The sequence below is a fragment of the Chlamydotis macqueenii genome, chromosome W (genome assembly GCF_036417535.1).
Source record: "Chlamydotis macqueenii isolate bChlMac1 chromosome W, bChlMac1.mat, whole genome shotgun sequence".
Taxonomy (NCBI): Eukaryota; Metazoa; Chordata; class Aves; order Otidiformes; family Otididae; genus Chlamydotis; species Chlamydotis macqueenii.
In genome coordinates, this window is record NC_141592.1 from 53,045,436 (window position 1) to 53,068,609 (window position 23,174).

At 43.0% G+C, this 23,174-nt stretch overlaps 1 protein-coding gene across 3 annotated transcripts in view; it reads right to left on the reverse strand.

The window, feature by feature from the left end:
- Window positions 1-23,174, reverse strand: part of LOC147596811 (junction-mediating and -regulatory protein-like) — a 124,804-nt gene that overhangs the window by 72,682 nt on the left and 28,948 nt on the right. For all 3 annotated transcript variants that reach the window (XM_086769526.1, XM_086769525.1, XM_086769524.1), the window contains one exon: window positions 12,699-12,872. In XM_086769526.1, coding sequence (XP_086625652.1) covers window positions 12,699-12,872 — 174 coding nt within the window. The remainder of the gene's footprint in view (window positions 1-12,698; window positions 12,873-23,174) is intronic.

A 23,174-nucleotide genomic window follows, 5' to 3' on the forward strand; every position in this document is an offset into this window, starting at 1 on the left:
GAAAATGAGAAGCGATATGCCCTATTTACTGATGGGTCCTGTTGTATTGTAGGAAAACATCGGAAGTGGAAAGCTGCTGTGTGGAGTCCTACACGATGAGTTGCAGAAGCCACTGAAGGCCAAGGTGAATTGAGTCAGTTTGCGGAGGTGAAGGCCATCCAGCTGGCTTTTAACATTGCTGAAAGGGAAAAATGGCCTGTGCTCTCTCTCTACACCGACTCATGGATGGTGGCAAATGCTCTGTGGGGGTGGTTAAAGCAATGGAAGCAGAGCAACTGGCAGCGTAGGGGCAAACCTATCTGGGCTGCCGCACTGTGGCAAGATATTGCTGCCTGGTTAGAGCATCTGGTTGTGAAAGTACATCATGTAGATGCCCACGTACCCAAGAGTCGGGCCATGGAAGAACATCAAAACAACCAGCAAGTGGATCAAGCTTCTAAAACTGGAGTGCTCAGGTGGATCTGGCCTGGCAGCATAAGGGTGAACTATTTTTAGCTTGGTGGGCCCATGATACCTCAGGCCATCAGGGAAGAGATGCAACATACAAATGGGCTCGTGATCGAGGGGTGGATTTAACCATGGACACTATTGCACAGGTTATCCTTGAATGTGAAATATGTGCTGCAATCAAACAAGCCAAGCGGTTAAAGCCTCTTTGGTATGGAGGATGATGGCTGAAGTATAAATATGGAGAGGCCTGGCAAACTGATTACATTACACTCCCACAAACTCGCCAAGGCAAGCGCTATGTACTTACAATGGTGGAAGCAACCACTAGATGGCTGGAAACATATCCTGTACCCCATGCCACTGCCCAAAACACCATCCTGGGCCTTGAGAAACAAGTCTTATGGCGACATGACACTCCAGAAAGAATTGAATCAGACAATGGTACCCACTTCCGAAACAATCTCATAGACACCTGGGCCAAAGAGCATGGCATCGAGTGGGTATACCACATCCCCTATCATGCACCAGCCTCTGGAAAAATTGAACGGTACAATAGGCTGCTGAAAACAACTCTGAAAGCAATGAGTGGTGGAACCTTCAAAAATTGGGATAAACATTTAGCAAAAGCCACTTGGCTAGTCAACACTCGGGGGTCCACCAATCGAGCTGGCCCTGCCCAATCTGAACCTCTACATACTGTAGAAGGGGATAAAGTCCCTGTGGTGCATCTAAGGAATATACTGGGGAAGACAGTCTGGGTCATTTCTCCCTTGGGCAAAGGCAAACCCATGCATGGGATTGCTTTTGCTCAAGGACCTGGGTGTAGTTGGTGGGTAATGCAGGAGGCTGGGGAAGTCCCATGTGTACCTCAAGGAGATTTGATTCCAGGTGAAAAGAGCCAAGAATTTGAAGTGCTTGATGTCGGTTACTATACAGTACTGTATGTCATTATCTAGCTATTAGGTGTCCCTCCTTGCTTCTTCCTGCTCCACGCCCTGAGATACTTATGTTGTGTCAAAAGTATTATAGTAAAATCATCTATACCAACAAAGAATGAACTTTGATAAAACAGGAAAAATTGCAGCAGTGATGCAACCAGAACTGGCTCTTGCTACTAGCACCTGCCAACAGATCTTCACTCTGCAGACTATGAACTTGTACCAGACAGACTACCTGAGGAAACACTGTGTTGTCTGTCCTATGCTGAGAGACTGTTATGACAGATGGAGCCCAAAGTTATGGACTGGATAAACTCAACAGACCTTTTGGAGGGATGGGCCATGGACTAAGGGAGTGACATCTGTGTGTATGCATACAAGTAGATCAAAGGAAGAAAAAGTTGATGATTAATCAGAAAGTGTAGGATCTGGGCATGATATAGATGGTATGGAATAAGGGGTGGATAATGTCCTGGTTCTGGCTAGGATAGAGTTAATATTTACCTGAGCTGGGTGGAGAACTGAAGCTGGTAGCCCCTATGGCTGGGATAGTTAACTAATTAGCTAACAGCTGGGGTTAATTTACCCAAATTAGCCAAAGGACTAGTCCATCCCATCTGACATCATGCTCAGTATATAAGTGAGGAGGGTGCTGAAGGGAGCCTCCCTGCTACTTGGAAGAAACTAGGGGTGGAGATTTGTTGTAAGGCATTATATGGTATTTGTATTCCATCACTGTTTTGTTTTCTTCTGTCATTACTGTTAAATTTACTTTTTGTTCAATCTCAACCCACGTGTTTGGTTTTTTCCTGGTTTTCTTTTGTTTACTACATCTCCCCCTGTTCTCTTGGGGGGGGGAGTGAGAGAGAGACTGCGTAGTCTGGTCCCAATTGGGGCTGAACTACGACAAACTTTTATTAAGTAGGTGCACTTGACAGTATTGAGGTCATTTGTTATGGTGCTATTTCAAGTCTAGGTTTAGGGCCTTGTACGTTTTGCCTATAACAATTCTCTAATTTATATACTGTACTGGTCACCTGATTCGTGTTAATGTGAAGCAATCCTAGGGTTGCATGGTGAAATGTGACCCTCTCTGTATATGGAATCTTTAATTATCCTGTTTGTTCTTCTATAGCCACAGGCTTAGGGGAAACAGGAAGATATGTACATAGTTCCATAAGTTTTGTTTGAAGTTATAAATGTATTTGGGAGGTTTATTTAAGTTATTAAAAATGTGTTTGGCAGGATTCACTCCTGCCTTAGTAGTTTGACATAATTAAGGATTTTACCTGCTTAACAGCGCTGTTTGCATAAGAAGGACACTTGACAATGGAGGGAACAAAAGGCGGGAAAAGCGGGCTGGGGGCTGATGGCCACGGGCATGTAAACAACCCCAAATATGGGACCAGCCCCTTCTGTACTTTTAGCCAATTAACACCTGTATAGTGGCTAGTGAGACGCTCTTGGCCAATCAGTACCTGCCGCGAACGGTGTGAGTAACCAATGGAGTGTAGATTGTGAGCTCCCCAAAAAAAGGAGACAGGCGTGATGGGGGGACTGGGAGAGGTTATAAATACTGTAACTGTAAACAAAGGGGTCTGCGTCTTGATGGAGCGAAGACTCCTGGCACACCCAGCGCTGTTTGCTTGTTTCTATTCAATAGATTTTTTCAAGTGCATTGTGCCTTGTTCTGAAACTTTTATTAAGTAGGTACACTTGACAGTATTGAGGTCATTTGTTATGGTGCTGTTTCAAGTCTAGGTTTAGGGCCTTGTACGTTTTGCCTATAACAATTCTCTAATTTATATACTGTACTTAGTTCAGGTGGTTGTTCAAGGATGTACTAACTTTGTCCAGCATCTCTCTATATAAAAAATGCTTATAGTTCAAGTGAGAATATTAATAGCTACTAATTTTTAAAATCTTATTTCAAAGACCTGCCTATTTCCAAATCCCCTCCCTTTGTTCAGACTCTGAAGAGTTGCTTTGGCAAACATGTATCATTTGCTGAACCAGGCCCATGGGGAAGATGGCTTAACTTCCTTTTACAGAAGGAACTGACATGTCTGGAGAGCTCAAAACTCATTCAAAAGCATATTCTGGGACAGCTAATTAGGATCATGAGTTAGCCTTTTTCACTGCTTCCTTTGTAAAATTCCAGAATATACAAACATGCAAACATAAATGCAAACCACTGCAAATAGTAGTCATACATTACATTTAATGGGATGAACCAAATTAAAAGTTCAAGTACAAATGGATTTCACTGAATTGCCCAAGGTGGGGAGGATAAAATATCTATTGGTAATAGTGGATCATTTAACACAATGGGTAGAAGCCTACCCTGTAGCCCGAGCCACAGCACAGATGGTGGTAAAAATTTTATTGGAACACTGATACCTAGATATGGGATAATCCAGTACATTGATTCCGATCAGGGCACACACTTTACTTCTAAGATAATAAAACTATTATGCCAATCACTAGGTATTCAGTGGGAATACCATACTCCACAGCATCCACAAAGCTCAGGGAAAGTAGAAAGGATGAATCAAACAATAAAACAATTGGCTAAACTAATGATTGAGACCCAAATGCCTTGGACAAAATGCTTACCATTGGCACTTTTGAATATAAGAACAAAACCTCATAGTGAGACTGGATTATCACCATACGAAATGTTGTACGGAATGCCATATTCTCAGGGGATGCCCCTGGGAAACAATACAGTTGAAGATTATGATATGAAAAAGTATATAACTGCTATTGGGGAGAGACTAAAGGAACTAAGGGAAATGGGAATGATGGCTCAAACACCACCCTTGGGATTTGCCATCCATCAATTTAGACCTGGGGATAGAGTTTTAATAAAAACGTGGAAAGGAGAAACCTTATCTCCCCTATGGGAAGGACCTTTTCTTGTGTTGTTAACAACAGATACTGCCATCCGGACTGCAGAGAAGGGGTGGACTCACGTATCACGAGTTAAAGGACCCATTTCTGAGTGGACCGTGACTTCGAGACCAGGGGAGACCAAAATAGTGTTACAACGAAAGTGAACCTGAATCGAGGCTGCTGACAACAGAATTAAACACCTCAATAAGCTAAGTAACTGGGAAATTTCATTGTGGCAACTCCTGTAGCAATCTGAAAAGGTTCTAAGTAAACATTATAATAACAAAGGTTCTTTTAAAATATATTGAAGACTGGTGTAGAGGAAGTATAAATTTTTGGGATATAACATACAGGTTTTAAAAGGATGGTTAACAACCGCACAGGAATTACTTTCTGATCCCATTTGACCCTTAAAGGAACCACCCCTTTGGAACACAAAAGGTAAAGGAGAGGGCAAGACCAGAGTGGGAACTGGTGCTGTGGTTTAAAGAAGTCTGCCAAGGGCTGCAACCCCTTCGGGCTGTGACTACCGAGCACTATGGCCCTAACCGGACCTCTTCTAACCGTGTTAGGGGTGAGCTTCCTGACTCTGGTGATGACAGTGAGTAACTGTAGTCAGTGTGTAGTGACCACAAGGAGGGGAAGAATAACCTCCCTGACTTTGGTCTGTCATACTATTTATGACTGTAAGGGTCAGAAGTTGGGAAACTGTATTAATAACCGGACGTGGTATACCTTGTGAAACAAAGCTGTATGCTATGATCCAAAAGAACTCCCTTATCAATATTAGGTGGAAATTAGAACAAACGAAATCTATGGGACAGGAGAAGACCCAGGCATTGTTTTGAATTCAAAAAAAATTAAAGAAAAGTCTAGAGAATCAATACACCACCAGTTATTGTTTAACTCTTTTTATCATGAGATGGAAACAGGAGTGAAATATGAAATTACCAAAGTTGCTAAAAATATATTTGTGAATCTTGCAGAAAACATAGCTAAATCATTAAATGCAACTAACTTATGTTTGTGGTGGAACAAATCAAGGTGAACTATGGCCATGGGAGGCTATGGAAAGCAACATAAGTGAACCCCAAATATGGAAAACAATGGGAAAAGGTAAAAGGAAACAACGATGGGTACTCCAAACAAGTATAATTGGAAAAAGTTGTTGGCAAAATTTAAGGGACAATGGGAGTCAAGTAGGTAACCTGGAGTGTAAAGGAGGTTACCTAGAGAATGAAACTCGGAATAATTGGATAAGTGGGGAAACCCCTTGGAAATAAATAATCAATTTAAGAACTGAACCAATGGAACAAATATACCACATGGTTGGCCAACTCCTGAAGGACATTATTGGATTTGTGGCAAATCAGCTTATGCATATTTGCCAAAGAATTGGACAGGATCCCCTGTGTATTAGGAACTATAAGACCCAGTTTTTTCCTGTTACCCATAAATAGGGGAGAACGGCTAGGGGTTCAGGTGTATACTGAAGCCGAAGAGTTAAGAAAAAGGCGCCATAAGTGAGACTTACAGATTGGAAATTGGAAAGATAACAAATGGCCTCCTGAAAGAATCATTGCCTATTATGATCCAGCTAAATGGGCAGAAAACGGATCCTGGGGCTACAGAACCCCAATGTATATGCTTAATAGAATAATAAGGTTACAAGCTGTAGTAGAAATAGTTGTAAATAAAACCGGAGATGCACTTAGATTAATTGCAAAACAGAACACCAAGATGAGAACTGCCCTATATCAAAATCGCTTAGTTTTAGATTATTTACTAGCACAAGAAGGGAATGTTTGTGGAAAATTTAATCTTAGAAATTGATGTCTAGAAATTGATGATGAAGGAAGAGCTATAACTGAGCTTGTAAAGGAAATAAAGAAAACTGTGCATGTTCCAGTTCAGACTTGGAATGGAATCAATTTAGGGGAAGTATGGGAGACTTTATGGGCGGTGATTGGCTTACAAAAATTGGAATAGTTATATTGGGGATATGTGGAGGATTATTAATAATTCCATGTTTAATACCTTGCTGTACTAAGCTAATACATTCAGTGATACCTACTGATCCAGAACCAGGGAAAGAAAGAAACCATTCCCTGAAGATAATAAAAACAAAAGAGGATCCAGAATTAACATCAATTCGGCAAGTGTTAGCACGATTGGAAACAAAAACACGAGTCAATACCAACAAAAAGAAGATGGGGGATTGTGAGATATGTTCACCTGATTCGTGTTAATGTGAAGCAATCCTAGGGTTGCATGGTGAAATGTGACCCTCTCTGTATATGGAATCTTTAATTATCCTGTTTGTTCTTCTATAGCCACAGGCTTAGGGGAAACAGGAAGATATGTACATAGTTCTGTAAGTTTTGTTTAAAGTTACAAAAGTATTTGGGAGGTTTATTTATTAAAAATGTGTTTGGCAGGATACACCCCTGCCTTAGTAGTTTGACATAATTAAGGATTTTACCTGCTTAACAGCGCTGTTTGCATAAGAAGGACACTTGACAATGGAGGGAACAAAAGGCGGGAAAAGCGGGCTGGGGGCTGATGGCCACGGGCATGTAAACAACCCCAAATATGGGACCCGCCCCTTCTGTACTTTTAGCCAATTAACACCTGTATAGTGGCTAGTGAGACGCTCTTGGCCAATCAATACCTGCCGCAAACGGTGTGAGTAACCAATGGAATGTAGATTGTGAGCTTCCCCCCAAAAAAAGAGGAGACAGGCACGATGGGGGGACCGGGAGAGGTTATAAATACTGTAACTGTGAACAAAGGGGTGTGCGTCTTGGTGGAGCGAAGACTCCTGGCGTACCCAGCGCTGTTTGCTTGTTTCTATTCAATAAATTGGAAACTTCAATTGGAATCCTGTTTTGGGACTCATTTATAACACTGGCAACACAGGGGTGAACTATTTTTAGCTCAGTAGGCCCATAACACCTCAGGCCATCAGGGAAGAGATGCAACATACAAATGGGCTTGTGATCGAGGGGTGGACTTGCACAGGTGTCATAGTTCAGCCCCAACAGGGACCAGACTACGCAGTCTCTCTCTCACTCCCCCCACTCTCCAAGAGAATAGGAGGAGATTTGACAAACAAAAGAAAACCAGGAAAAAAAACCCAAACACGCAGGTTGAGATTGAACAAAAAAAGTAAATTTAACAGTAATGACAGAAGAAAACAAGAGAGTGATGGAACACAAATACAGTATAATAGCTCACAACAGATCTCCACATCCAGTCTCTTCCAAGTAGCAGGGCCTCCCTTCAGCACCCTCCTCACTTATATACTGAGCATGATGTCACATGGGATGGAATAGCCCTTTGGCTAATTTGGGTAAATTAACCCCAGCTGTTAGCTAATTAGTTAACTATCCCAGCCATAGGGGCTACCAGCTTCAGTTCTCCACCCAGCTCAGGTAAATATTAACTCTATCCTGGCCAGAACCAGGACAACAGGTTATCCTTGAATGTGAAATATGCGCTGCATTCAAACAAGCCAAGCAGTTAAAGCCTCTGTGGTATGGAGGACGATGGCTGAAGTATAAATATGGAGAGGCCTGGCAGATTGATTACATCACATTCCCACAAACCCACCAAGGCAAGCACTATGTACTTACAATGGTGGAAGCAACCACTGGGTGGCTAGAGACATATCCTGTACCCCATGCCACTGCCCGAAACACCATCCTGGGCCTTGAGAAGCAAGTCTTATGGCTACGTGGTACCCCAGAAAGAATTGAATCAGACAATGAGACTCATTTCTGAAACAACTGCATAGACACCTGGGCCAAAGAGCATGGCATTGAGTGGGTATATCACATCCCTTATCATGCACCAGCCTCTGGAAAGATTGAACAGTACAATGGACTGCTGAAAACTACACTGAGAGCAATGGGTGGTGGAACCTTCAAAAACCGGGACAAACATTTAGCCAAAGCCACCTGGTTAGTCAATACTCAGGGATCCACCAATTGAGCTGGCCCTGCCCAGTCAGAACTTCTAAGTTCCTGTGGTGCTTTTAAGGAATATGTTGGGAAAGACAGTCTGGGTTATTCTTCCCCTAGGCAAAGGCAAACCCATGCATGGGATTGCTTTTGCTGAAGGACCTGGATGTACTTGGTGGATGATGCAGGAGGATGGGGAAGCCCCATGTATACCTCACAGAGATCTGATTTTAGGCAAAAATAGCCAATAATTTGAACTGTATGATGTTAATTTCTATATAATACAATATGTCATCATTTCTATAGTTGTTATATCACAGGTATTGCAGCAACAGTGACCCTGATCAGTGAAGAATGTACTCTGATGAAACTGACCAGTGATGGAACCATAGACTGAGGGAATATCTGTGTGTGTGCGCGTGTATATCTCTCTCTCTCTAAGTCCTAAATAGACTTTGAGACAATGAAGACTATCACAGCATAATTCAGCATATTATACCAGTTCCTCAAAAAAAAAAAAAGCAATAGTTTCAACAAAGTTTATTACCTTCATTTACAAATCCAGCCATTTTGCATCAACTTAGATAACCATTTATTCCCTTCTCTACAGGTTTTTCAGAAGCCAAGCTTATCTATGATTTCTGATGATGTGAGGACACATCGTCAGCTACAGATATACCAAAAGAAACTTAGGAATGAAGTTGAGCTGATTGCCATGCAAGTAATCTATACATTTTAAATCAGCACTACTTTAGTGTCCTCCAATGCAGCTTATGTAGCTTTGTTTTCATGTTTTTCAGTGCGAGACCACCATGCACTCAAAAATATTATGAGACAAAAAACACACAGTTCAAAAACCAGTTCACCAGGACATCAGTTATTCTAGAACCAATGATAAAAACAAGGATTTAATAATACAGAGCTCATCCATTTGATGTATGGGAGCAAGACTACAAATTAAGAGTATGAAGCATTGATGTCCACTCCCTTCCCAAAAGGATCTTCAGTTGACTCAGATTCTCCCCCCCCAAGTATTTATCTTTAGGTATTTATAAAGTATTTCTCTCTATTTTGCTAGCTATCTGTTGTAGTTTAACCCCAGGCAGCAATTTAGTACCATGTAGCCACTTGCTCCTCCTCCCCAGGGGATGGGGAAGACAATTGGGAAGAAAAGAAAACTCGTGGGTTGAGATAAAGACAGTTTACTAGGATAGCAGAGGAAAAGATAATATATATATAAAACAATAATAATAATAGGGATACTAAAATATACAAAATTAACAATGCACAATTTCTTACCACCTGATGTCCCAATGACTGACACAGCTTGTCCCAAGCAGCAATCACAGAACAAAAAACTGAAGACAATCCTGGAACAATTCCAAACAGCAAGAGAAAAAGCAAGCCAGCTAATGGGCCAACCCCCACTTATATACTGAGCGTGACATTTATGGCATGGAATACTCTTTGGCCAGTTTGGGTCAACTGTTCTGGCTATACCCCTCCCAGCTTTTTGTATCTGCACATTAGCAAAACCTGGGAAGCTAGAAAGTGTCCTTAGGCTCATTAGCAACAACTGATAACATCAGTGTATTAACATTCTTCACATACAAAATCCCATACTAAATCCAAAACACAGCAGCTACTGATAGGAAAACTAGCTCCATTGCAGCTGAAACCAGGACAGTATCCTCATCACTAAACTTATGCTCTCTTTTGAACTTGTTTCATACTTTGCAAAAACATTTTTTTAACCAAAAATTAAGATGTTCACTGCAATATAATTTATTTTAAAATATTTCATTTTACACAAATCAAAATTAAATCAGCTATAAGGCTCACTACTGCACTTCACCACCAAGTATTAAACCAACAAATAAAAAAAAAAAAAATCTAACTCTGGCCCAAACATTTAACTACACTAGTATCTGCTTAAAGAAGCTTGAAAGAAAAGCACATAGTAGACTAATGAAGTATTCTACAATTCCAAAAATGTGAATTTGATGAATTATCAAGCTATATGCTGCTCTATTCCTTTATTTCCAGTGCTAGATCTCAACATTAGTATATTTAAATCCTTAAAAATCCCTCACATTCAAGTGAATTAACATGTCAGTGAAGATAATAAATACGTATGTAATGAAACTGAGTGCTTTTAAATATATTTAATGTACAACTATATTTTAATGTCCTCATTTCCTGAAGATTGAGAGGTAGTGATGACTGTAGTCTCTTACCTGTATCAAGATATTATCAGTGCTCAGTTAAGCAAATCCAGTCCAACTCGGATCTTCAAGAATGCTTGTGTCAAAGTTCTGCTGGCATCTACACATAGGTTTGTTCTGGTTTTGTTAGTGAGGGGGGGGCCTAAGGTGGCAGCTTCTGTAGGAAGCTGCTAGAAGTTGCTCCCCTTTGTTCAGTGGACTCGGCCGGGCCTAGGGCGGACCCGCTGCTGGCCAGGGCCGAGCCAATTGGTAGCAGAATGTTCTAGGGGGCAGAGAGGGGGAGGCGCAGGCCTCATGGGCCTTGCAGGCTTCACCCTCTGGCCTCCTGCTGGGCAGCCGACTGGGCCCAACTCGGCCCAGCCTGGCTGCAAGAAGTGGAGAGGAGATGAGAAGTTGAAGTGAATAAGATGTAAAAAGGATCCTGAGAGGCGTCTGCCAGCCTGTTTTAAGGAACAGCTGCAGACACCAAGGTCAGTGAAGAAGGAGGGGGAGGAGTAATATGGCTCCTGGCCAAGATTCCTCTGCAACTCGTGGTGAAGACCATGGTGGAGCAGGTGGTCCCCCTGCAGCCCATGGAGGTCCACTGAGGGGCAGAGATCCACCTGCAGCCCATGGAGGACCCTATGCCAGAGCAGGTGGAGGCCTGAAGGAGGCTGTGGCCCAAAGAGGGCCCACTGGGGCAGCTGTTCTAGAGGGACTGCACCCCGTGGAAGAGATGACCCACGCCAGAGCAGTTTCAGGAAGGACTGTGGCCCGTGGGAGGGACCCCACACTGGAGCAGAGGAGGAACATGAGGAGTTCTTCCCCCAACGATGGCACAGCGGCATTTAACAACGCATGATGAACTGACCGTGACCCCATTCCCTTTTTCCCTCCCCCGTGCCGCTCGCGAGGTGAGGTAGTAGAGATAATGTTAAGCCCGGGAAGAGGGAGGGGTGGGGGGAGGTTATCTTGTTCCCTGTCTCATTCTCCTGCTAATTTTTATAAATGAGTGTTTTTCCCCAAGTCGAGTCTGTTTTGCCCGTAACGGTAACTTTAAGAATTTCTTCCCGTCCTTATCTCAAACCTCGAGCCGTTTTTCCTTATATCATCTCCCCCTATTCTCTCGGAGGGTGGGGGGAGTGAGAGAGAGACTGCATAGTCTGGTCCCGATTGGGGCTGAACTACGACAACAGCCCAATTCTCTATGCAGCAATTTTTATCATTCAGGGGGAAAAAAGCACTTTTATTTCAAATATCATAACATTATCTCACAGAGTTAGTTTCAGATTGCTGAACTTTCTGAAAAATTACTTTATAGACACAACAATAGCTCAAAATAAAACTAGTTTTGGAATTTTAAATCCTTTTGCCTGCCTCCCTCATGCTATAATCAAACACAGAGAAAAATACTATATTTATAAATTGAAAGCAGTAAAAACAATGTTGGCTAACTGAATAAGGCAAACAAACATACTGACATTTACAATACAGATTAAATGAGACACTCATTTTAGCTTCTATGTTACAATACATATTTTAAAAGAATCAGAAGACTACAGTCTTAATCTGCGTAGGAACTACTGATTCTATCAAAAGTACTTCTGAGATGCAATAAAGATGACATTTGTTATTTTTAGTTAAGTATTTAAAATTAGAATTATTTTTAAATATAACAAACATATGCATTATAAATCACTTTTACCAAAATGTAGTATTCTTTAGCTGGCTATACTTTTTCAGCTGTTAGGAAGATGTACTGTCAAAGTGTTACAACAAATTACATACTTTTAATACACTTTCATGTTTAAGTGTTTCACAACATGAGATGAGAAACTACTGACTTCTCATGGTTTATCAGATTATCTCAGAACACCAGAATGAAAAGTAACTTCCTGTAGAATCTTTTAAAAGAATTAACAATCATATAGATACTGTACAATGTGTCTCTTTCTGTTTTATGTATTAGTCAGTATTCCCAGTAATCACGAAGTTGTTAAGCTTTGCCTATTAAATTCAACAATGAATTCAAATAGTCAAACATAATAAGTTAAATAGTTGATGGTTAGCTACACGTCAGAGACATTGTCACTCTTCAAAAGCACTCCTCTGAGTGAAGGAAACAGAAAAATAGGGTCAACATTTAGTGGAGAAACCATCACTGCATATATTGCATAATAAAAGTAGTAAACAGTAACTGAAAAGCATGATTTCACCATTAATAAGAAGTTCAGTTACTTTTACCATACCTTTATCTGCTGTCTTCTAAGCATTGCAAGTTCCCTCATATCTCGGAATGGCTGTAGTAAGTACTGGTAGAGCTCCATGCTAGCTTCTGCAAGACTACTGTAGGCTTCATCTTCCATTTGATACAGTTCAAGCAGCTCTACCATGCTTTCTGTGTTCTTATGTTTTTCCAGAAGCTGTAAAAAAAGTGCTAATTTTAGTGAATGTATTCAAACATTCCTGATAAAAGTGACAGTCATTATAAAAAACATTTTTTAGTCTTTGTATTATGTTCTCTACCTCACAAAATCATCACTCAGACATACTAAAAGAAATGTCTTCAACCTCAACCACATCTTTAATTTAGCCAATCAAGCATGAGTACGTCTCTGATAATCTTAACTCAACATGTGCACCACTCCTAACAACTTTTTTTTTTTTTTAATACTGTCGTGGTTTTGTTAGTAAGGGGGGGCCTAAGGTGGTAGCTTCTGTAGGAAACTGCTAGAAGTTGCTCCCCTTTCTTCAGTGGACTCGGCCGGGCCTAGGGCGGACCCACTGCTGGCCAAGGCCAAGCCAATTAGTAGCAGAATGTCCCGTGATAACGCCTCTGCGATAACGTATTTAAGAAGGGGAAAACAGGAAAAAAAAGAGAAGAGAAGATGTGAAGAAGCTGAGCAGGGGCAGAGGCGCAGAGGGGGAGGCTCAGGCCTCATGGGCCTTGCAGGCCTCACCCTCTGGCCTCTCGCCAGGCAGCCGACTGGGCCCAACTCGGCCCAGCCCAGCTGCAAGAAGTGGAAAGGAGATGAGAAGTGAATAAGATGTAAAAAAAAAGATCCTGAGAGACATCTACCAGCCTGTTGTGAGGAACAGCTGCAGACGCCAAGGTCAGTGAAGAAGGAGGGGGAGGAGTAATGCGGCTCCTGGCCAAGATTCCTCTGCAGCCTGTGGTGACGACCATGGTGGAGCAGGTTGTCCCCTTGCAGCCCATGGAGGTCCACAGAGGAGCAGAGATACACTTGGAGCCCATGAAGGACCCCACACCGGGGGAGGTGGATGCCTGAAGGAGGCTGTGGCCTGTGGAGGGCCCACTGGGACAGCTGTTCTGGAGAGACTGCACTCCGTGGAAGAGATGACCCACACTGGAGCAGTTCCACGAAGGACTGTGGCCCGTGGGAGGGACCCCACGATGGAGCAGGGGAGGAATGTGAGGAGTTCTTCCCCTGACCATGAAGAAGCGGCGTAGAACAACACATGATGAACTGACTGCAACCCCCATTCCCTCTTCCCCCCTGTGCCGCTCGGGGGGGGGAAGGTAGTAGAGATAATGTTAAGCTTGGGAAGAGGGAGGGGTGGGGGGAGGTTATCTTGTTCTCTGTCTCATTCTCCTGCTGTTTGTAGTAATAAATGAATAGTTTTCCCCAAGTCGAGTCTGTTTTGCCCGTGATGGTAACTTTAAGGATTTCTCCCTGTCCTTATCTCAAGCCTCAAGCCGTTTTTCCTTATATTTTCTCTCCCTGTTCTCTCAGAAGGTGGGGGGGAGTTGAGAGAGAGACTGCGTAGTCTGGTCCGATCGGGGCTGAACTACGACAAATACAAAAAAAAAAAAAAATCTTTCGAAGGCAACGACTATGGGCACAAAGCACAAAAAGCAACTTAGTACAAGAATCTATAATGTAGTAATCAAAGTTACTTCACATGTTTCCCCCTTTCAAGTATGAGGGGAGGAAGAGTGCTAGGAAAGGAGACAGAAGAGAAGTCACCACAGTTGGATTTTTCTAGGTTTCTTTTTTTTTTTTCCTATCTGTACTTTGGACTAACAGAACTGTAGTTTCCTGGGCCTTCCCTCCTGCCCTTCTTGTAAATTAGAATAACATTGGCTAGCTTCGGGAGGTAGAGAAGTTGGGAATGAATTTAAGCCTGGGAAGAAGGGAGGGGTGGGGGGAAGGTGTTTCTAAGATTTGGTTTCATTTCTCATTACCCTACTCTGATTTGACTGGCAATAAATTAAACTTATTTCCCTAAGCCGAGTCTGTTTTGCCCATGATAGTAATTGCTGAGTGATGTCCCTGTCCTTATCTCAACCTACGAGCCTTTAATTATATTTTCTCTCTCCTGTCCAGCTGAGGAGGGGGAGTGATAGAGCGGCTTGGTGGGCAACTAGCATCCAGTCAGAGTCAACCCACCACAATCAGTAAACTTGCTAATGGTGCATTCAACTCCTGCATCCAGATCATTGGTAAATACATTGAACAGAACTGGCCCTGGAATTGAACCCTGAGGAACACCACTGGTGACTGGTCACCAGCCGGATGTAGCCCCATTCACTGCAGCCCTATGAGCCCTGCTGTTCAGCCAGTTCTTCACTCAGCGCACTGTGAACCCGCTTATCTCACAGTTGGACAACTTGTCCAGAAGGATGCTGTGAGGGACGGTATCAAAAGCCTCACTGAAATCCAAAAAAACTACATCCACCACCTTCCCTTCATCCAGTAGGCAAGTGACCTTATCATGGAAGGATATCAAATGAGATAAACAGGACTTTCCCTTTGTGAATCCATGTTGACTGTGCCTGATGATTGCATTGTTCTTTAAATGTCTTTCAATAGCGCCCAGTATGATCTTCTCCATAATTTTTTCAGGAACTGAGTGAGGTTAGACTAACAGGTCTGTAGTTCCCTGGGTCTTCCCTCACACCCTTTTTGTAGATGGGAATAACATTGGCTGACTGGAAGCTAGCAGGGACCTCCCCAGACTCCCAAGACCTTTGGTAGATGATCAAGAAGAGTCCTGCCATAACATCCGCTAGCTCCTTCAGTACTCTGGGATGAATCTCATCAGGCCCCATGGACTTTTGAACATTCAGCTGATACAGCTGGTCCCTTACCAATGTCAGTGTCCACAAATGGAAAGTCACTGTTTCCACACTCGTGGTCCTCTGACTCAGGGGACCGGGCAGCCTGAGGTCTATCAGTATTATTAAAGATCAAGGCAAAAAAAAAAAAAGAAGCATCTTCATCCCTATTAGTCAGGTGACCATCTTCAACAAGTATAATTCCAATATTTTCGTTAGACCTCCTCTTGCTATTAAGGTACTTCAAAAAGCCCTTCTTGTTATCTGAAACAGCACTAGCCAGTTTCAACTCCAACTGAGCTCTGCCCTTTTGTCTCTTCTCCCTGCATATGCAAACCACGGCTCTGTAATCTTCCAGCGAAGCCTGACCTCGCTTCCAGAGATCATATAAATTCTTTTTCCTCTTGAGCTCCAAGAGGAGAGGAGTTCCCTGTTCAGCCAAGCTAGTCTTCTGCCCCTCTTGCTTGACTTTTGACACAATGGGATTGCCTGCTCCTCTGCTTCTAAAAGGTGGTTCTTAAAAGCTGACCAGCACTCGTGGACTCCTAAGCCCTCAAAAGCACATCCCCAGGGTACTCTGCTAAGTAGCTCCCTGAATAGCTTAAAGTTTGCTCTCCTGAAGTCCAGGGTAGCAACTCTGCTGTCCTTTTTTTCTCATTACATGGAAAATTTTAAACTTGGCCATCTCACAATGGCCAAGACAGCCACCTACCATCACATCTCCCACGAGTCCTTCTCTATTCACAAATAGCAAGTCTAGGAGGACATCTTTCCTAGTTGGCTCCCTGAGTACTTGTGTCAAGAAGTTCTCCTACAAACTTCAGGAATCTCCCAGGCTTGCTCATCACAGCAGTATGGTATTCCCAGCTGATGTCTGGGAAGTTGAAATCTCCCATAAGGACAAGGGCTACCAATCCAGAGATTTCTCCTAATTGCCTATAGAATAACTCATCAGTGCTATCATCCTGGCTGGGCAATTGGTAGTAGACACCCACTACGACATCTCCTCTGTCTTCCATCCCCCTAATCCTCACCCAGAGGCTCTAAACCAAATAATCACTAACTGTAAGGGCTATACAATCAAACCTCTCCCTTACATACAGCGCAACACCTCCATCTCACCTGCCCTGCCTATCCCTCCTGAACAGCCTGTAGCCCTCCATCCCAGCACTCCAGTCGTGGGAGTCATTCCACCAAGTCTTACTAATACCAATGATATTGCAGCTCTGGGAACTGATCAACGCTTCCAGTTAATCCCACTGGTTTCTCATACTGCGTGCATTGGTGTACAAGCATTTCAGATGTGCTCCTGAACCTTCCATGTTCCCTGGAACAGTGTAAATGTTCCCACTAGCATTGCTATGTTCAGGCAATGCCATGCAAACCCTTGACTTGCCTTCAGCTCTCCTGTTGGTATCCTCTTCCCCCATTGATTTCAGTTTAAAGTCCTCTCGGTCAGTCCTATCAGCTTATGAGCAGATGCATTTCCCTCATTGGTACAGGTGGATCCCATCAGGCCCCAGCATACTTCGTGCCTCAAAGACTCCACCTCGGCTGTAAAACCCAAAGTTTTGTCAGAGGCACCAGTCCTGTAGCCAGGTATTGATATCCTGGGCTCACCTGTTTCTTTCAGTGTCACTCCCCATTACTGGGAGGATTGAGGAAAATATTGTCTATGCTCCTGATTTTTTTAGTATTCTTCCCAGGGCTCTGAAATCTCTTTCAGACTTTTTGTTGCAACATCATTAGTATCCACGTGAAAGAGCATGAATGGATAGTAATCTGAAGGTTGTACTAAACTCTTCAGTCTTGTGGTGATGTCCCTAATTCAGGCCCTAGGGAGGCAGCAAACTTCCCTGAAGAGAGGGTCCAGTCTGCAAACAGGTGCTTCCATTCCAGACAGGAGGGAATCAACAATGACCATAATTCAGCATGGTTTCTTCTCAGCACTGGTCTTCATGCAGGTTTTGTTGTGAGGGGTTGGTCTCTGACCTTGGCAAGACTGCTTGTGCAGGTTCCTCCCTCTATCTCATTATGTGCTTCATCTACCATACCTAGTGCCTCATACCTATTCTGTAAGGGTATCTTAAGCAGGTAAGGAAGGGTTTCTCTTGCCACTCCGTGCTGTAACCTTCTTCCACTCCTCCTTATCCCTTGTAGCATTGCCTTCCTCCTGGCACAAAACAGATCCTGGTCCTGCCTCCGTAGTGGCCATGCTGAGTTGGCTTGCTTGCATGCATCAAAAATGGCAGAGTATAGCTCCATTGATCAATCTCCTTCTCAAGCTCTTGAATACTCCTCAGTCTGCCCACTGCCTCCTGCAGCTCATCCACCAAGATGAGCAGAACAGTTCATCTATCTGGTCACATCTCCCACAGGCTTGCTTGCTATCACTTTCTACCTCCAGGAACATCCCTTCACACGTCTCACAGCTGGAAACCTGAGTGGTCACATACTTTGACAGGAGCTTTGTCTGTATGGCTGCATTTGTTCTACTGGGTGCTAGAAGCACAGAATACTGCTTTTTGCCAGGTGGTCACCACGCTGCCTGCTGCCACACACCCGCCCACTGGGAAATATATATGCTTGTCTATTGCAGTAGCTGTGCTGATAGTTTTAACCTGTTTAAGTCTCCCATGCTGCCCAGTGCAGGCTCTGCCCCATGATGTCTCATCCAATCAGCAGGTCTAGAGTCAGTTGCTCAGGGAATGCCTCCTGTTCAGACAAGCCTCTCCTTGTCCACATGTATCCCCTCTTGTGTCCCCCATTGCTGCTTGCTACCTTCACTGCTGGTGCTCCTCACACTTCTCTGGCATCCATGGCAATCAACTGAGCTGATATAACAAAGATTATTTCTGTCTTCAGTATTAAAAAAAAAGTCCATAAAGCTTTAAAATCATTACAGAGGACAGTGCAGTTATGTGCAAGTTGCCCTCAGCTGGGAGCATAATCCAAAGCTTGATAAAATCAGTGAAGAGTTCAATCTTACATTTCCTTTTCTATTATTTCCAAAACTTTTGCTGTTATTCCCAATTTATTTTGTGTATTTTATAAAATCATTGCAACAGGAGACATACATTTTTAGCTAAAACAAGTCAAAGATATTTTTCAGCCTCTTCCTAAGCTTTTTCATATTTTTGGAATAACAGTAGTTACAGAATACCCTATTCTCCTATGAACTTAGGTTCTCAGAAGCCTGATCGTACTACTTGCCATTTCCATGAAGAACTCTAAAGATTTTTAATTGGAGAAGCATATTTAAGATCACAGGTAAAACTAAGGAGAGTTGTTTTCAGAGAGAAGTATAGTACTGCAGATAGAGTAGTTTTTAGATACTCCATCTTTTCCAATGAACAGCAGTTCTAAGTATAAAATACCAAATTCTCCTGCTGATACACTTGCAATGAGCTTCAGACAATGACTTCCAAAGAAGTAAAAGCTCTAGAGTACATAAAATTTGACTGCAAAATTTTAGCAACTGAACTTGGACTGCAAGTTCATCTCTTAGAACATGCTTAAAATTGTTTCTATTCTCTCTCTTTTTAAGCTATCTTTAAGCAACTGTCATGGTTTAGTTACAGCCAGCAATTGAGTACCACACAGCTGTTCAATCAAATCTCCCCCTCACCAGGGGAAAGAATTGGGAAGAAAAGAAAACTCATGGGTTGAAATAAAGACAGTTTACTAGGATAGAAAAGGAAAACTACAATAATAACATATAAAAAAATAATGATAACACTAATAGAAAATAATTCAAAAAAACAAACAAAAACAATGAATGATACACAATTTCTCACCACCCAACAACCCAATGATATTGCTGAACAGGAAAAACGGCCTGTGCTCTCTCTCTCTACACCGACTCATGGATGGTGGCAAACGCTCTGTGAGGGTGGTTAAAGCAATGGAAGCAGAGCAACTGGCAGCACAGAGGCAAATCCATCTGGGCTGCCGCACTGTGGCAAGATATTGCTGCCCGGTTAGAGAAGCTTGTTGTAAAAGTACGTCACGTAGATGCCCATGTACCCAAGAGTCGAGCCACAGAAGAACATAAAAACAACCAGTGGGTGGATCAGGCTGCTAAGATTAAAGTTTCCCAAGTGGACCTAGACTGGCAACACAGAAGTGAACTATTTTTAGCTCGGTGGGCCCATGACACCTCAGGCCATCAGGGAAGAAATGCAACATACAGATGGGCTCGTGATCGAGGGGTGGATTTAACCATGGACACTATTGTACAGGTTATCCATGAATGTGAAACATGCACTGCAATTAAGCAAGCGAAGCTATTAAAGCCTCTGTGGTACAGTATGGACAACGATGTTTTCTTCAAGTATTCTGTCACTTTATCAGGGTACTTTAGTTGTTCAGGACTAAAATTCCAAACCATGGGTGCCCACGTTTTCCTGTATGCCAAGCCACACATGACTATCCCACCTCAGGGCAGATCTCTGGAGAATATTCTTAAAAAGTGTTTTTGTAACCCTAAACAAGACCTGGGACACATTCAAAAGACATGACAGTAACAGCATGCCGGCTTGAATATCCCGCAGATATTCAAAGTTCTCAAAAACTGCTGTAACTACCCTGGGGGTAAAAGAGTTGGGGGAAATAGTCTGCACACAGATACCAAGTTCTCTTTAAGACCACTGGTGTTACCATATAACAAATTAATACTGTATAGTATAACAAAATGATAATCCTAATAATTCTTCCCAAGATGATAAATAGCACCACAGAGAATACAGAGCACATATAAGAATGAATATAACACAACAACCTGACCAACCACAGCAACATCATGACCAGCAACTAATAACCAATACAATAAGTGTGCATAATAAACTTTGTTTCAAGCCACTCAAGTCAGATCTGTGGTTATCTCAACTCTTTGTGCCCCATGTTGAGCACCAAAATAACTGTCATGGCTTAGCCCCACTCAACAGCTAAAACACCACACAGTCACTTGCTCATTCCCCCCGCCCCATTGGAACGAGGAGGAGAATTGAAAACGAAAAGAAGGCAAAATTCCTGAGTTGAGATAAAACAGTTCAAGAGAACAACAGAGAAAAAGAAAACAGAGATGGAAAATAAAAAAAAAAAATAAACCACCACCACAAAATACTTAAGCACATAATTTACAGTATAATAGCTCACAGCAGATCCTGATGCCTGGCTCCTTCCAGAGTAGTAGAACCTACCCCTCAGCCCAGTCCCCACTTTATATACTGAGCATGATGTCACATGGTATGGAATAGCCCTGTGGCTAATTTGGGCAAACTATCCCAGCTGTTGGCTAATGAGTGAACTATCCCAGCTGTGTCCCCCAGCCACAGGGGCCACCAGCTCAGGTGAAAATTAACTCTATCCTAGACAGAACCAGGACAACCTTTTAAAGCTGAGATGAGCTAATGGCTTGTTTCTACTGAAAAGAGATCCCACTTCCCATCCCTCTTCCTTTTCTTCTTTCAAGTTTCTTGTTTTTTTTCTACTCTCAGGTGCACTCATCTTCCACTGCACTGGCTTTGGTATTTCTCAGACCCTTCAACAAACTAGCTTTCTGACAGATGCTCAGTTATTTCTGTAGTTTCTCTCTGATTAATTTACTGGGATATACTGAGTTGAATCAGCACATTGCAAGGACAGAGCAGCACAACAGAAAGAAACACAAAGCTGAAAGGGGAAGGATGGAAAGAGATAGGAACCCTCCCTTTCAACACTAGCAAGCTGATGATCCAGTTCTTCAGCTCCATTCAACAGTACGGCTGATGAGCTGTCTTTAAACCTTGGACAACGGTTGATAGGTAACTCAAATGGTCCTCTGTGTGATTTCCCAAGGCTGGTATAGTTCAACATGTTTTCAACCTCTACAGTACCTTATATAATGATCAAATCATGGAAAGTCAGGTCTAAGGAGGAAATAGCATTATGCTGAATAAATCCATTTTTTAAAGTTTCTAAGCTAAAATAATGATTTTTTTTTAAAATGTAAAAATTGAATACAACATCTAAAAAAGCCCAAATGAAAGAACACATTTACAGCCCACTATTACTAATAAAAGGCTAGATAAAATATCAATCATAGAATCATTTAGGTTGGAAAAAACCTTTAAGATCATTGAGTCCAACTGCAAACCTAACACTACCAACTCCATCACTAAATCATGTCCCTTGTGACTCAACCACTTCCCTGGACAGCCTGTTCCAATGCTTGATAACCCTTTCAGTGAATAACTTTTTCCTAATATCCAATCTAAACCTCCCCTGGCACAATCTGAGGCAGTTTCCTCTCATTCTATCACTTGGTACTTGGCAGAAGAGACCAACAGTCACCTTGCTACAACCTCCTTTCAGGTAGTTGTAGAGAGCAATGAGGTCTCCCCTCAGCCTCCTCTTCTCCAGAATAAACAATCCCAGTTCCCTCAGCCACTCCTCATAGGACTTGTTCTCTAGACCCTTCACCAGATTTGTTGCTCTTCTTTGGACACACTCCAGCACCTCAATGTCTTTCTTGTACTGAGGGGCCCAAAACTGCACACAGTATTCAAGGTGCAGCCTCACTGGTGCTGAGTACAGGGGCACAATCACTTCCCTACTCCTGCTGGCCACACTGTTCCTGATACAAGCCGGAATGCTATTGGCCTTCTTGGCCACCTGGGCACACTGCTGGCTCATGTTCAGCTGGCTGCCTACCAGCACCCCCAGGTCCCTTTCTGCCAGGCAGCTTTCCAGCCACTCTTCCCTAAGCCCGTAGTGTTGCATGGGGTTGTTGTCACCCAAGTGCAGGACCTAGCACTTGGCTTTGTTGACTCTCATACAATTGGCCACGGCCCATTGGTCCAGCCTGTCCAGATCCCTCTGTAGAGCCCTCCTACCCTCAAGCAGATTGACACTCGTGCCCAACTTGGTGTTGTCTGCAAACTTATTGAGGGTGCACCTGATTCCCTCGTCCAGATCATTGATAAAGATATTAAACAGAACTGGCCCCAATATTGAGCCCTGGGGAACACTGCTTGTGACCAGCCACCAACTGGATTTAACTCCATTCACCACAACTCTTTAGGCCCAGCCATCCAGCCAGTTTTTTACCCAACAAAGAGTACACCTGTCCAAGCCATGAACAGCCAGTTTCTCCAGGAGAATGCTGTGGGAAAGAAACATCAAGAAACTCCTGTAATCCCATATCATGCACACTATTTTTCCTCCTACTCTAACAGCAAATATCATGTAAATGGCAAGCTATAAAATCACTTTCATAGCAGCACAACATTTCAGAAGAGAGCAATTTAAATTAGTATCAGGCAAACAGATTTGTATTTGTGTGAGGGATTTCAGTGATGGTCCATGTAGGGCCACTGTGGGAAATTACAAGCTGCACACAGCTGTGAGAACGTGACCTTGGAGAGGGGAGCTAGGAGGGTTGTTATCTCAGAGAGGGGAACTAGGAGGGTTGTTACTGAGCAGTATGTTGTTGCAATCCGGGAACCGCTGTTAGCCAGCAGGGCACATACTTGGCAGGCCTTGCTGCATGCGCTGGCCACACGTGCACCAACACCTGGTCAGTACTCTTCCACTGAATCTGCTGAGGGTATAAACAGAGGCAGCTCAGAGCAGAGGGAGAGAGAAAGGACCCAGAGCACACTCT